Genomic DNA, 15,135 nt, shown 5'->3' with positions numbered 1-15,135 from the left:
AGGTGGTCAGAGTCAGAGAACAGGAGAGAGGGAGAGGTGTGGCACATCGTCTTTAAACATTACCGTTAGCCTACGTAGCTTCAAGACCGTCGAAACATCATTCTACACCACTCCAGCCTCACACTATCCCACTCTGTTTTATCATAAGAATAACCGTCTAACTCCCATGTTCCTAATAATAACAACATTTGTTTTTCTGTCTCCGCAGTGTCCCCGTATCACTACCTCACCTGACTCTGAAGAGGAGGCTCTCATTGGCCGATTCGTCCAGCTTGAGGACGTGATTGGGTGGGAACCATGTGTGGTCACCCTCTCTCATCAGTCCAAAGAGTTTGCAGTACATTGGTGACAGCCCTGGGGGGGGGGGGGGGAGAAGAGAGGAGAGAAACAACAACAAAAAATAAACAACAGTTTATGGCCAACTAAATATCCACAAGTATAAAGACACCATGGACACCTTGCTTGGTGGAGTCCTTTGACTCATTTTAAATCCGTTAGGGGTTAGGGTTAAGGTCAGGGTGTAGAGTGAAGGCACATTTCTGGAGCTCAGTAGAGAATAGACACGCAACAACTTCAATCTCACAGCGTTCTACCTAACGTTACGCTACATCAAGTCATAGCGGCAGCTCGTTGCTATTGAGCAGCGACCTTATATGGGGCTCTGAAAGCTAGCTTTGTGGCCTGATCAATTGTATGACATTAGAAGATGGTGCCCAGAATACCTGAGACCAGCAACCTGACAGTTGCAGGTTTAATTAGCACTTTCAAGCACAAGATTTGAAACGATAGCCTTCCGGCAACTGATCCGCCACCTCTCCAATCTAATCAAATGCACACTGAACACGTTCCCTCAAAAGAAACACTTTACTCCCTCATCCCACTCAAGAGCTGAACTGAGGCGGGCCGACCTGAGAGGCTGTACTGTGCTGGTGTGGTTTCACATCCACCATAGCTGCAGTGACAACTGGACTGGATATGACGGTGCGAAAATATCACATGTACTTCCCAAAGAATGGAAGGGGGGGGGGGGCAGGCCTCTGATACAGCAGGGTTGGGGGGGGGGGGGGCTCTGATACAGCAGGGTTGGGGGGGGGCAGGCCTCTGATACAGCAGGGTTGGGGGGGGGCAGGCCTCTGATACAGCAGGGTTGGGGGGGGGGCAGGCCTCTGATACAGCAGGGTTGGGGGGGGGCAGGCCTCTGATACAGCAGGGTTGGGGGGGCCTCTGATACAGCAGGGTTGGGGGGGGCAGGCCTCTGATACAGCAAGGTTGGGAGGGGGGGGCTCTAATACAGCAGGGTTGGGGGGGGCGGGCAGGCCTCTGATACAGCAGGGTTGGGGGGGGGCAGGCCTCTGATACAGCAAGGTTGGGAGGGGGGGGCTCTAATACAGCAGGGTTGGGGGGGGCGGGCAGGCCTCTGATACAGCAGGGTTGGGGGGGGCAGGCCTCTGATACAGCAGGGTTGGGGGGGGCGGGCAGGCCTCTGATACAGCAGGGTTGGGAGGGGGGGCAGGCCTCTGATACAGCAGGGTTGGGGGGGGGCAGGCCTCTGATACAGCAGGGTTGGGGGGGGGCAGGCCTCTGATACAGCAGGGTTGAGAGGGGGGGGCTCTAATACAGCAGGGTTGGGGGGGGCGGGCAGGCCTCTGATACAGCAGGGTTGGGGGGGGGCAGGCCTCTGATACAGCAGGGTTGGGGGGGGGGGCAGGCCTCTGATACAGCAGGGTTGGGGGGGGGCAGGCCTCTGATACAGCAGGGTTGGGGGGGGGCAGGCCTCTGATACAGCAGGGTTGGGGGGGGGCTCTGATACAGCAGGGTTGGGGGGGGCAGGCCTCTAATACAGCAGGGTTGGGAGGGGGCTCTGATACAGCAGGGTTGGGGGGGGCAGGCCTCTGATACAGCAGGGTTGGGGGGACCAGGCCTATGCAGGAGGCCAGTCAGATTGGCTTGTAGAGGGTTAGAGATAGACAGTGATAGTGGATGACAGCTGCATGTGCATTGGGTAGTAAATCCGATTAACTTGCAAAGGGCATCTTTAACATACCACACATTCAAATAGCCCTGGCACTGTAAAAAGACACAGCTGCATTTTGCTAGCGTCACTGTGACTGTACGCCCTCTGACACTGTAGCCCACCAGGTTTGATCAACTACAGTGCCCTGTGTAAGTAATGGGGCAGTGACACATTTGTTCTTCTTTTGGCTCTTCACACCAAAAGCTGGGCTTTGAAATAAAAACAATTACTATGACATTAACGTAGAGATTCTCAGCTTTTATTGCATGGTATTTGTGTCCATATTAGTTTCACCATTTAGAAATGTAACACTTTTTACACATAGTCCCCCCCCCCATTTCAGGGCATCAAAAGTAATGGAGTGCAGTGAGACAGATATGCTTCATTGGCCCATTACTTACGCAGGGCATGTCAACAGTTTTCACGTGTCAAAGCATTCTGAAATGTACTCTTCTTAGTAGACTGTGTCAGCGTCACAGTGGGCTAGTTAGACATCATATTCCAGCCTTATCAATTAATTCTCTCCCGAAACATTTCTTCACAGATCTCAGTCAACATCATCATTTGCCTGTTGATATCATCAATGCAGGTATTATGCAGTGTTTGTTGAAGTACGGTATGCCAGACAGTTGCTTAAGAAAAGGCAGTGTTCTAGAGTTGTCACCAGGGGGCGATGTTTCAGCTGGGTTTTTGTTGCGGAGTGGGGGCCTCCCTGACAACCCTGGCTCCTCCTAAACTCGACAGAAGAAGAAGAGGAAGAACAAGTAGAACAGCAAACAGGAAGTGAGGACAGGAAGAGAGAGTGCAGTGTGTAGTGTGTTAGGGTGAAAACTCTTGCTAATGCATTATTTACGATCCTGTTTGTCTGAGCCGGCTTGGTTCCCAAGGAAATTGACAAGGGTCCTAGACCTCCGGGTGCTAGGCCAAGACCCTTGCGTGCATGTTCAACAGGTGTACTATGTGTTTCTTTGTGACAACCATCTATAAAGACAGTAACTTTCCTTTGTCATTTTCTCATTCAATGTTGTGCAGGCCAGGATTCAACTTTCCATTGAGCATCAACTTTATTCATCACCCACTTGGATTTTATACTTCGATATCAGAAATCATCATGACATAGTGGAACTTGGTGTTGCGTCCGGGGAGCCTGATGAGAAGACCAGCGAGAGAAGTCCCCAGCAGAGCCGTAGTCCCTCTACTGCTGAAAAGAACCTCCCGGTCCTCCATCATCACGTCTACTCTGATGGGACCATAGCCTACTCCCCATGCCTTACTGCCAACTATGCTGGGGTAGTGAAACGTGAGGGGGGAAAGGGGAACAGGAAGGGAGGGAGAGAGGTGGAGAGGGCTCCTTATCTGTGAGAGGGGCCGAGCATGGCTGAGAGAGATAGAGCAGAGAGAGAACAGAAGAGAGAAGAGAAGTCTTGACGAGACATCTTGACAATAAAACAATGTTTCCTGGGTGGGACTGAAAGGAAAACAGGGTGCTTTGAATTCAACGTAGTTCATTTGGTTGGCAGAGACCTTTAGAAGAGCAAGACGAGTCTAGATGAAACAGCCTTGATCTGCTCTGCACTGAGGTCTCCAGTACGCTACAAATGAAGTTAAAATGGCCTCCTAGAGTATCAAATACCTCTACTAAAGTATGCTCTGTTCTACTGTTCTATTCTCAGAGCACACCAACCCACTTCATCTAGTTCCCAGATACTTCCACCCGATATGCTCAGAATGTCTGGGGGACCAATGGGTCAAACTAGGCCTTCATTTACCCAATCAATTTACCCAACAAATATTGGTAAAAACTCATATATTGGTAATAACACATATTAGGCCGAGCCATTGGCTGTACCTTGCATGAATCATCAAATGCTTTATAATTGCCATACAATCAGATTGTTAAGAATGTGTTATTTTGATTGTAATCCCCTCCCCCCAACACCCACCCACCCACCCACAAATCCACACACGGAGGTCAGAGCACAGGGTCAGCCATAGTTTGGCACCCCTGGAGCAATTAGGGGTTAAGTGCCTTGCTCAAGGGCACAGCAGCAGTGGTAAGTACCTTAGACTTCAGTCCCTCCCTTCGCCCCTTCATTTAGAGAGTGTGATTTGCTCAAATCAAATAATGACAAATACTTTACAGTAAATTCACTCCCACCAAGGCCAGTTTTCGGTCATATCCAAGAATATATGCGGCAATACCCTGGGGTCGAGGTTACACTACACTTAAATGACTCAAGTCAATTGTTGTTGCAAGATTTTCGCGGTGGTGGAAGATTTCCAACAAACCTTCTCCTTGACTCGCTCTGTTAATTTAGCAGTCCAATAAAACACAAGCCTCCAACCTCCCTGCCAAGCACGTGCCTCGAACTACCCAAATACTCCAGCCTTCTCTGACACTGATCTAAGGATATAACTCATTAACTCATTCATTGATTAATCTCTCGTGTTTACTTTCCCTTTCAGGTCTAGATTAGTCCGGCAGTCACAACGAGGTCTACGGAGGAGGCCTTAATCCCGGGACCGCTCACTCCAGTAGGGAGGAGGGGTGGATATAACACCTTATCAATATTGTCCCCATATGCTGCTCCTTCACGTTGTAGGAAGTATGACTATTAATACAGCATGTCATAATTAGCACATATAACACCAATACACACTCCATTATTACACAGCACACGTGCGCACACACACACACTTACAGACTCCATTAAATAACAAACAACGGGTTTGCATTGCAACTTCACATTTTTGCACTTCAAAATAATGAAAACATGAGCATGTACTGCAGCAATGAAGGGTTAATCTGTGCCTGTTATGGGTTGGGTATACTGGGGATTTTTTAACGCCAATAAAACAAGAACATTGTGATGTCAACAGCAGTGAGTCACGGGACAGGGGGGTTGGTCTGCCTGCTCTATGTGTGTGTGTGTGTGTGTGTGTGTGTGTGACACGTGTTTGTGTGGGGGCAATGAACACTGCGGGCTAAACTTTCATTGACCCTCTGTGTGAACAGCAAACTTGAACCCCTCCCCTAAAGCCTGCCACGCTACAGTCAGACTCACCGCATGCCTTCGCTGCATCGATGCACAACTCCTCCACCACGTAGTCCCCGGGAGGGTAGGAGAGGGTGCCGCCGTCGCCCCCGCTGCCCCCCCGCCCCTGGTGGTAGAGCTGCACCCTCAGACAGGGTGGGGGCGTTTCCTGTTTGGGGTTGTGGGCCGATACGCAGCCGTTCTGCTGCGAAGACGGACATGCAGGCGAATCCATGTCCATCACTGCAACACAGGCTATGTGAGGCTCAGCGTATACATCCACCTGCGGAGGGAGGGAGGGAGTGAGGGAGAGAGGAGACGAGAGAGAGTCTTCGTTAGCATGTATGAGTGTAAAAAGAGAGAGATGGAGAGAGGCTAACTTTAGAACTGCTCTGTTTATGGTTAACACTTGACCCGCTCAGACAAGCAGTAACAGTAACCTTCTCTGTGACCAGGCCTCTCAGACTGTAAACCCACTGTTCATCCGCCCAGATATAAAATTCTGTCGGCGTTTCAATGGCAAAGGTTCCTCAATGAGGCACTGTGGCTTGAGACGGTTGGTTTTCAGAAAGCAAAAAGGTCAGAGCTGTGACTCACTTGACTAAGGTACTTCACTTCTGAAACTCTGAACGTAGGATGACGATAACACACTCAGGGAACTGATAACACTCAAGTCAGTTACCCCTTAGTAGGCTCAACGTCACCCGAAATATCTGATGGCCTGGTATCGGCAGGCGGTATAATAATTATGATAATGACAAATGTTCATCGGACATGAGCTAAGCCTACGTCGACCAGTGTTTCCAACAGGATTTTGTGAGACTGTGGGCGGGGAGGGTGTACCACGTATTTTTAAAAATTACCTCAGTGTAATCTCACTGGTAACGGTAACGTTCTCAATGCTGTAACCACATGACACAAAGCGTAGGAGAATGATACCGGCCGCAGGGGCATTACGGCTGGGACACACTGGAGACCTCTACGCTTCTATGGTAGAGGCATCTAGTGTGGCCTTAGGGTTGAGCTCTACCCTATTTAGACTTCACACACACTCGAGTGTCCTTAGCTTCGGTGGAGAAAAAAAACATACAATGTCCTTTTGAGCATTCTGTTTGTACGGATGACATCCAAAAACATCCAAAAACAACCAAAATAACTGCATGTTAACTGCATATGTAGAATATAGACTCTATGCGAAGCTCCTATATTTGAATGGTGACCTCAGCCCAACCATATGTTTTGTAAATCATGTGATGATGGTACTACGATGGTAGGCTCCTACTTCCCCCCCCTCTGTCTACTATCCGCAGTGCAGGGCCAGGGAGAGCCTTGTTACAGTTGCCCAAACTTGTGACTGAGCTTTGTGCTGAATAAAAGGCACATTCATAAGTCACCCCATGCAAATCCAGGTCTCTCTTTGTAGAAGACAAAGATCACTATCCTGCTCTGAGAAGTTCCTCACAAAGGTCTGGTTTGTCTGGGCTTGGGGTCCTGACATGGTCGAGGGGGGCTACTGGGTCAACTGTAGGCCAGGCGAGGCCAGGTGAGGCTGGTGGAAGCAGAAATCTGAGGACGGGCTCATTGAAATGCATTACAATACCGTTCCTCACTCGTTTCCATGCATTACAGAGCCCATCCTCCAATGTTCTGCCTCCACCAACCTCCACTGCTGTAGGCCACAGGAACGACCAAACACAAAGAGTGACACATCAAGTTAGCATCCTCAGCCGTCGGGAATGAGGTTTCATCTCTGTGGACTTAAGAACATGGTCACTGGACTGAAATGAGCAAGAAAGCCTGAGGCACAGACATATCTACAGAATTAACCAAAACATGTGACTAAATCGCTCTAAATCAGATTATGTTACAACCGTTCTTTTGACGTCGTATTCACATGACAGACTTTATAGGCCAGACCTCAGATTTGTTCCATTTATCCACTTTTCATTTGGACGTCGCCAACATTGTATTGCTTTCACCAACTTCCTACAGTTTTCAGACTACTGTGGCCTACAGGGTGGCCAAGTCTACAGTACGCCGGTCGTGTGGCCAGCCCCCACCAGTCCAATGACACCTCACACATCAAACAAGTGAAACTTACAACAGCAGCCTACATTTATTTAGTGCAGGGGTGAATAAAGTCACCCAAATTGTCAACATTCTAGAGTGCCAAGGGTGACTTTATTCACCAAAAATGCATAGATTATTAGGATTCATTTTCCAAGCAAAGTATTGTTGAAACACAAAAAAACACTTGGCACTGTGCGGTGAATGTTCCGTAATTCTTTGGCAGTTAGTGAGTTATGGAACACGATTTTACATATAAATCTACTTCATAAACCTTCTAATGCAAGTTTGATGGAATAGCAGCCTAACTGTGGCTAAGGTATCTATCCCCTGCAGCTCAGTGATGGTATTGACAATATTGTACCCCACCCTAAAACATGGTGACCTAGTCAACATGGCTAATTGATTAATGACCAATACCCCCCAGCCTAAACCCCCGATCAGACACCAGCTGAAACAAGTGCAAAAAGCAGAAAACGATTTTTAGGTTTAATGCACTTTATTTGCATTTAGGCCATTTGACACATTATGCATGTCATAGCAAGCAAACAAAATGAGTGTGGATATGGTGCTACCTCCAGAGTCAGGCACTTTGTGTTCCAAACCTGATTTATTAGCCTACTGGAAGCTGTGGGCCAAAAGCAGAGGGTTGGAAAAGTACTGGGGAATTTCCAGCAAACATGAGTAACAGCCCCAGCAGGGAGACGACACCACCACCTCAGCCCATATCTCCTCTCCTGCACTGCACACGGCCAATGCCAATAGCACCACGACTGCCAATGGCCCCTGGCTTGAGCATAGATTACTTTTTCCTGCTAGGACTGGTGGATAGATGATTCACATAGTCAAATGTGTTTGTTGTCGCTTTGGAATAAGGGGTAGTGGTGGCCTCGCCTAGTGGATAGTGAGTTGGACTGGTTATCAGAAAGTCACGAGTTCAAATCCCACTTGGGAACACCACCACTAGTGTGCCCTTGAGTAAGGCACTCAAGTAATCACCCTGTAATCTCTAATTGTAAGTCGCTTTGGTTAAAAGCGTCTGCTAAATGGTTAAACGGTAAATCATTGAAATCATCATTGGCTGATCATTCAAATCATCATCTTTTATCTGATTGTGCATCAAAATGTCCTCATACAGTACTTACCAACATAACCATTACAAATGAAAGTGAAAGTCGTGTAGAGGCAAAGGAAGACGTACATCTTCCTCTTACAGCTCCAACACACCACCGACCTCTACCTCAGCACTGTGCTACCGGCGCCCATGTTAACGGGTTAGAGCAGCCATACAGCGCGAGTGTGTGTCTCACGCTGGCATGCCATCTAGAGATTAGGACTCTCACCTATTTTTTCTGCACGTTTAAAGGCAAAACTCAATGTACAAAGATTGGGCTGGCAGTACCAGCTCCGCAGTTAGAGCCACAGCAGACACGCAGCCGGTATGGAAGCCGCAAGCGTGAGAGAGCAGCAGCAGCTCCGCCACGCACACGCAACTGCTGAGGTACAGGTCGGCGGTGTGTTTGTAGCGTTAGACACCTAGGACGTGTGACACATATCGCTGTTACATGTCTGTTACATGTTTCTCTGAAACTGAAAAAAGGTTGACACAGAACAGGTTGTTACACCGCTGAGAACACAATATCACACATCTCCACAGACAGAGCTGCCAGACGTCTAGATGAGACAGAGGTCATGTGCAAGAGGAAATCCTACTGTACATTAAGCAATAAAGTGATATCAGATAGATTTTTAAGGTATACTTAGGCCTAACTAATTTAAGGTGAATACAGTTGCCCAAACATTGTCAACATTCTACAGTGCAAAGGGCAACTTTGTTTACCAAAAATGGCACTCTAGGTGGTATGTGTTAACTTGCGGTAGTGTTCTGGCAGTTAGTGAGTTAAGAGTGAGATGAAAGAAGAAGAAGAAGAAGAAGAAGAAGAAGAACTTGAACAAGAACTTGAACAAGAAGAAGAAGAACAACAACAACAACAACAACAACAACGTTCTCAAGTGGACACCAGTGTACTGGAACTGAGAAGTCATAGGCTCCCCTGTCACCAGGCAGAACAGCTTTAAAACACCCTGAGGGCTTTAAAACATCACTCTCTCCCAGACACCTATGCACGTTCACTCAGGCTGACACCCAGGCACGGCAGTAATTAAACACCTTGGTTCAGCCACTACTGTTGTCTAATCTGATCTAGAAGAAGTCTGTGCTGTAAAATTACCTCCACTGAAATGACCTAAACTGAAATGACCTAAACTGAAATGACCTACACTGAAATGACCTAAATGGAAGCTGTAAAATGACCTAAACTGAAATGACCTACACTGAAATGACCTAAATGGAAGCTGTAAAATTACCTAAACTGAAGACGTCTGCACACAAGTCTGAGCACTGATGCAACATGTTGAGGTTACACCAAAGAGTCTTTCAATCAGTCTAAAGTGGGTCAACTAGTCTACATGTAAAGCACCACTGCAACAATACAACGCCTGTGCAACATACTGTAGGCAGCCTAGTAGAAGATAATGACAAAAGAAAGGCCAACCTATTTCTGCCGTAGTGCTTGTTCAACATTCTGCTGCTGTTCTGCAGTGTTCTAGTGTGTTCTGCACTCTTCCGCATTGTTGAGTGTTCTGCAGTGTTCTTCTACAGTGACAGATGCACAACTGATGGATGCACCTCCCAGGAGCAAAATGTTCTCAACCTGGCATCTCCATCACGTCTGACAGAGAAATCTATACTGAGTTACAGCTGCTGGCTCGTCTTCTCTCTGCACAGTCAGGATGACAACTTAGGTGATTTAAGGAGCTGTTAGTTCCAGCTGTTAGTTCCAGCTGTTAGTACTGTGATGCTGAACTAAGCACTGTCCATGTAAACCAGTCAGAGTAAAACAACACTTCTCAGGGCATTGTCAAAAACTTTTTATTATTATTATTTTTTAAAGTGCTTCACTTAATATCCGCTGTGGCACTGGTGGTGTTTCTGCAAACTGTGAAAACAAGTAAGCATAATGAAACCGTGTGAGTAGGTCCTATGAGGCACACTTCCTCTAGAAAGCTCCTCTGCGGTATGAACAGCGGCACCCATCACCTAGGTCCTAAGGTGACACAGAGGTGTACCTAGGTACCACACATGCACAGACTTAACTCACTAAAACTGACAAAGAATTCTGGAACACTCACCACCTGGAGTGACTGACAAGTGTTTTATGTGGTGTTTACCTAGCAACAATACTTTGATTGGCTACAAAATGAAGCATCATCATGTATGCATTTTTGGTGAATAAAGTCACCCGTGGCACTCCAGAATGTTGACAATTTGGGCAAATGTATTCACCCCCCGGCACTAAATGTATGGGAAAATACCTGAGGTGAATTGATTGATGAGATCAATTGATGATGCTATTGCGCCGAAGTTCACTGATAAACGATTAGTGAATCCATCTATGTGGCTGTTTGAACTCCCACAGGTTGCTCACTGCATTCGTACTAAAGCTATAAGCCATACCATACTTTGTCGCTATTCAAAAACCCACTGGGGCTTTCCCGTATATCCCCCCCACCCCCGCCAGACACCGAGATTCCTCCCCTCTCTACTACCGGAACGAACAAACACATGAGCACGCACACACTAGTAATCTCCCCATGTGTACAGTGTACACACACATACACACACACATAGCCTCCCCTTGCTAGAGCACACATTCTCCACACTGCTGGTTTGGTTGTGGGGGTGTTATCATCCAGCAGGCAGAAGAGAGAGTTACTTGTTCCAGGCTTATCTGGGCTGAGGAGCGGGCTGGGGGCCTCTACTATCAGAGCTGCCAGACGGTGTCCTGTCCACTCTGCCTTTACCACACACAGCTTCCTTCGTATCATTGGGCTTCATAACCGCTCCTGTCTGCTAACAACCGGAATGCGCAGAGCAACATGCAGCAGGCAGCTGGGTGTCAGCTATCACCTTACAGAAAACCCTACTCTCAACTTTTCCAACCATTCCAGTACCTGTTTAGTACAGCTATTCAATGTTCAACATATCAAGGAAAGTTGTCAGTTGTCTCCCAAACAAGCGACTCATGTATGAGTTAGCGGGACACACAAAAACCACCGGTAGTCAAGTCACTGTGACACAGGCCTACCTTTCTGCCAACCTTTTGTTGTATAAAAAACAATATATCAAAACAGCTCACTGCAGTAGGTCTAAATGTTACACCAGCAACCCCATCCAGCTTCTAGCTTGTACTGCAAACAGCATACTGCACAATAAAGCAGGTGTACTTGCTGGCCTAGGCAGTGGCCAGTAGAACTTATTAGTTCTTAGTAAACTTACCTTTGCTGAGATACATCATCATCTTTGATTGATTGAAAACTTTATTAGAAGATTTGCAGAAGTAGGTACATGAAAGTACATATTACATACAAGGTCAACTAACAGGATAAAAACCCAAGAAAGCCACTGGCTTATTTCAATTGGGGTCCTTGATTCTCAATTCATCGTTACATGTAAGACAGACAAAAAAAAAAAAGTACTATCTACAAGATAATACAGACAAATAACTAGTACTATCTACAAGATAAATATACATCCATCATGGGAAGAACAATACAACAAAACATTAGGTATGTACAGCGGGTAGGACAGGTGGGGACATACACCACAGGTGGGGGCGGGGGACAAAACACAAAGTATGTACAGTGGGTAGTTCGGGTCTTTTAATCTGATTTTTGATTTAGAGGGTCCAGTTACGGATTGCAGCCTCCTGTAAATGTTTTTTGAGAGTGGTTTTGAAGGTGGGCAGTGTTTTGCACTCCTTTAAGATTATAGGAAGGGCGTTCCACATTTTTACTGCATAGTTTGCAAACGAGTTTAACCCCTTGTTTGTGGTGCAACGCGGTTGAACGTGGTTCGTGGAGCTTCCTCTGGTATTGTATGTGTGGACGTTGTTCACTTTTTGGAAGTATGTTGACAGGTACTTGGGTGTCTTTGTGGTGTAGCGTATCTTGAAGACCAGGCCCAGTGCAAGCTGCTGCACTCTGTCAACTACTCGTAGCCAATCACGGCTCAAAAAATTAGCAGCGGTTAGATGTGTCCTAGGGTTGAGGCCTAGCAGAAGCCTAACCAGTTTATTTTGGGCTGTCTGGAGTCTTGTTTTATGGGCCTTTGTGGTTCTATAGTACCATGATGTTACGGCATAGTCGAAGTGACATTGAATGAGAGCTCCTGATAGGGTCCTCAGTGTGTTTTTACTGACAAGTGAGGATATCCTGTACAAGAATCTAGTTCTATGGTTCACTTTTTTGATTACTTTTGCTGCCATTTTATCTCCGGAAAGATTTGCCTCTAAGATGGAGCCCAGGTATGTAATATCCTCTTTTCTTGTGATATTAATGTTACCCACTTTTATTTTAAAATGTTCAGCCTTTCTGAGTTTAGATGGGGATCCGTATAGGATGGTTTCAGTTTTACCTAGGTGTATTGATAGTTTATTGTCAGCTAGCCAGATGCAGATTCTACTCAGTTCAGTGCTTAGCGCTTTTTCCACCTGCAATATGTCCCTGTCAGAGACCAGCAGAGCGACATCTTAAAGTTTGATGTCGCTGGTTTGGTGCAGCCGTAACCACCGTAAGATCAGTAACACTGGAATGCATTGGCTAAACTACATCACCCACAATAATTCACCAACCATTCCAAATGATTAAACTTAACTTCATCTGGACTTGAGCCCAAGTAGCCTACTTTTATTTCAATTTGAGTGGTAGCCCACTAGTCTGGTCTGGTGACACTGGACTCTGTGAAGACGCAAGGGACTCTAAGCTCATTACTTAGACTTAGGGTTGCATTTAAATAAATTAATACTATATATATACCAGTATATATATAGACACACACACACACACACACACACACACACACACACACACACACTATAATCACATGAGAACAGGACAGAGGTTTCATCCTCTTTCAAACAATCCCTCAAAACCCATCTTTTAAACAGTTTTTTTATTGTTGTTTCTACTGACTGTGCTTTTGTTTAAAAAAAAATTGTACATTTTCCATCTATTCTTGTTCTCTCTATGGAATGCAGTGTCTTTGAGTACTGAGAAAAGCACCATAGAAAATAAATGCATTATTATAATTATTCAAGCATTCTAACCCTCCATCTATGGAGGCTTTTTGTGACATCAAAGAGCAGGGACTAAGATCCCTGGCCAGGCATAGCCTCACACAGGGGCAGCCGCGGCTCAGGAGGTAGAGTCGGCATCTAATGATCGCAAGGTTAGCGGTTCGGAGGTTCGATCCGCAGCTGGCCACATGTCGAGGTGTCAAGATACTGAACCCCAAACTGCTTCCAATGAGCGGGGCTGGCGCCTTGTATGGTAGCTTGTGAATGTTTGTGTTGTGTGAATGTGTGTGTGTTGTAGAGAACATTGTTGCTTTGGAATCAGTCCATTCACCACAGGACTGAGTGTCCTCCAGTCCATTTACCACAGGACTGAGTGTCCTCCAGTCCCTGCCAGCTATGAAATCCTGAAGAGTTCATGCACCACACCACACACACCAATTATGTTGCATTCTGGCAGAAACATATTTGCTGTTTGCAGCCAGCCAAGGCTTGGTGGGTTTGGGTGTGGTGGGGGCCAGGCCAGGGACGATGATTACTCCTGTCATCCAGAGAGACAGATAGACCTGAGTTGACCTGGAATTCTCAATTCTTTTACCTGGATTATCCTCTCATAGAGCTAAGCCAGTTTTTTTGTCCAACAAATGCTGCAGCTCCTCTATATTGTTGACTCGCGGAAGTCAACAAAGCCGATCAGACGTACAACAGTGCTGGCTGGCCAGGCACAGCAAGTATGGAGAGATGAATGGTAAAACTTGCGGTAAAAAACGATGACGTGTTACTTCTTTGAAAACAACAAGGGGAAATGAGCACCAGTACCAAAACATAACACCGCCCAAAAGTAACTGTCCAGGAGGCATTTCAGTGAGACTAAGTATTCAGAGCAGTAAAGCCCCATGATTAAAAACAACCCTTTCAAGATAATAATAATAAAAAATAAAATAATGTTGAATGAGTCATGATCATCACTCGATCAGAAGCCAGTGACTCTCCCACCTGATGCAGTGGAGCACATTGTTATTGTCAAGGTGTTGCCAGAGCCAAAGTCTAGAACTCGGTAGTAACTTCGTGACGTTAGAATTATAAGGTTCTATCTCCATTTTTGTCAAAATTGAGTTTTTTTTACATAATCTGATCCATTGGGTGTTTATTAATGCCTGTGTAGTGTTATTTTTTTTAAATGTTGACATTTTTGAGTTAGTAATTCATAAAATACAAAGGTTTCATCTCACAAAACATAATGGAATGTAAAAACTTTGACGCTCAATATCTCTGAACTGCCCTAAACGGAGATAGAACCTTATAATTCTAAACTCACGAATTGTTATCACAGGTATGAGGCGTGGCAGCCTAAGTTAGTTATGTGGCCATGTGCAATTGTTATTGAAATCAGCATTACTGACTAACACCATGTCAACCCCGCGGTACAACACCTGACATCTACTGACCGGTTCAAACGGTTAGCTGTGTTAAGTTGTTGCATTACCAGCCACCTGACCATAAACACTGGTTACATGAGCTATTGGCAATGACACAATGATCATAATAATAAGATGATGTTTTGGTTCCTATTACAGGTATGTTTGCTCCCCTGCGTACGTGCATCCGTCTAGAGTAGCAAGATTAGCTAAAGCAACTGTTCATCTTACTTACTTACGTGACTGGTCACCGACAGTTCCTCCGGTCCGAATGGAAATGCCAGAGAGAATGAGGATGGATGAGGATTAGAAGCCAAGAAAGTTATTCGTGTGCTTCGCGTAATAATGGACTCGGTTCCTTCTCTCTTGTCGCTGGATGGCTAGAGAAGTCCATGTAGCACCGCTAGCTTTGACTGACAGATCGCTGCCTCGCTCCCCTCCAGGCGAACTTCCAGATGTTCCCTTCC

General features: G+C 46.2%; 1 protein-coding gene across 2 annotated transcripts in view; it reads right to left on the bottom strand.

Moving 5' to 3' along the window:
• Positions 1-15,135, bottom strand: part of jak2a (Janus kinase 2a) — a 34,128-nt gene extending 18,993 nt beyond the window's left edge. Inside the window, exons 1-3 of one of the 2 annotated variants that reach the window (XM_080530183.1) lie at positions 14,904-15,135; positions 5,080-5,332; positions 231-354 (exon numbers count right to left, since the gene is read on the bottom strand). In XM_080530183.1, coding sequence (XP_080386309.1) covers positions 231-354; positions 5,080-5,290 — 335 coding nt within the window. In that variant the 5' untranslated portion in view covers positions 5,291-5,332; positions 14,904-15,135. The remainder of the gene's footprint in view (positions 1-230; positions 355-5,079; positions 5,333-14,903) is intronic. The other variant, XM_080530182.1, reaches the window with a different exon arrangement.

This window comes from Nansenia antarctica, assembly GCF_963989245.1.
Source record: "Nansenia antarctica genome assembly, chromosome: 4".
Classification (NCBI taxonomy): Eukaryota; Metazoa; Chordata; class Actinopteri; order Argentiniformes; family Microstomatidae; genus Nansenia; species Nansenia antarctica.
This window is presented reverse-complemented; position numbering and strand designations above follow the sequence as displayed.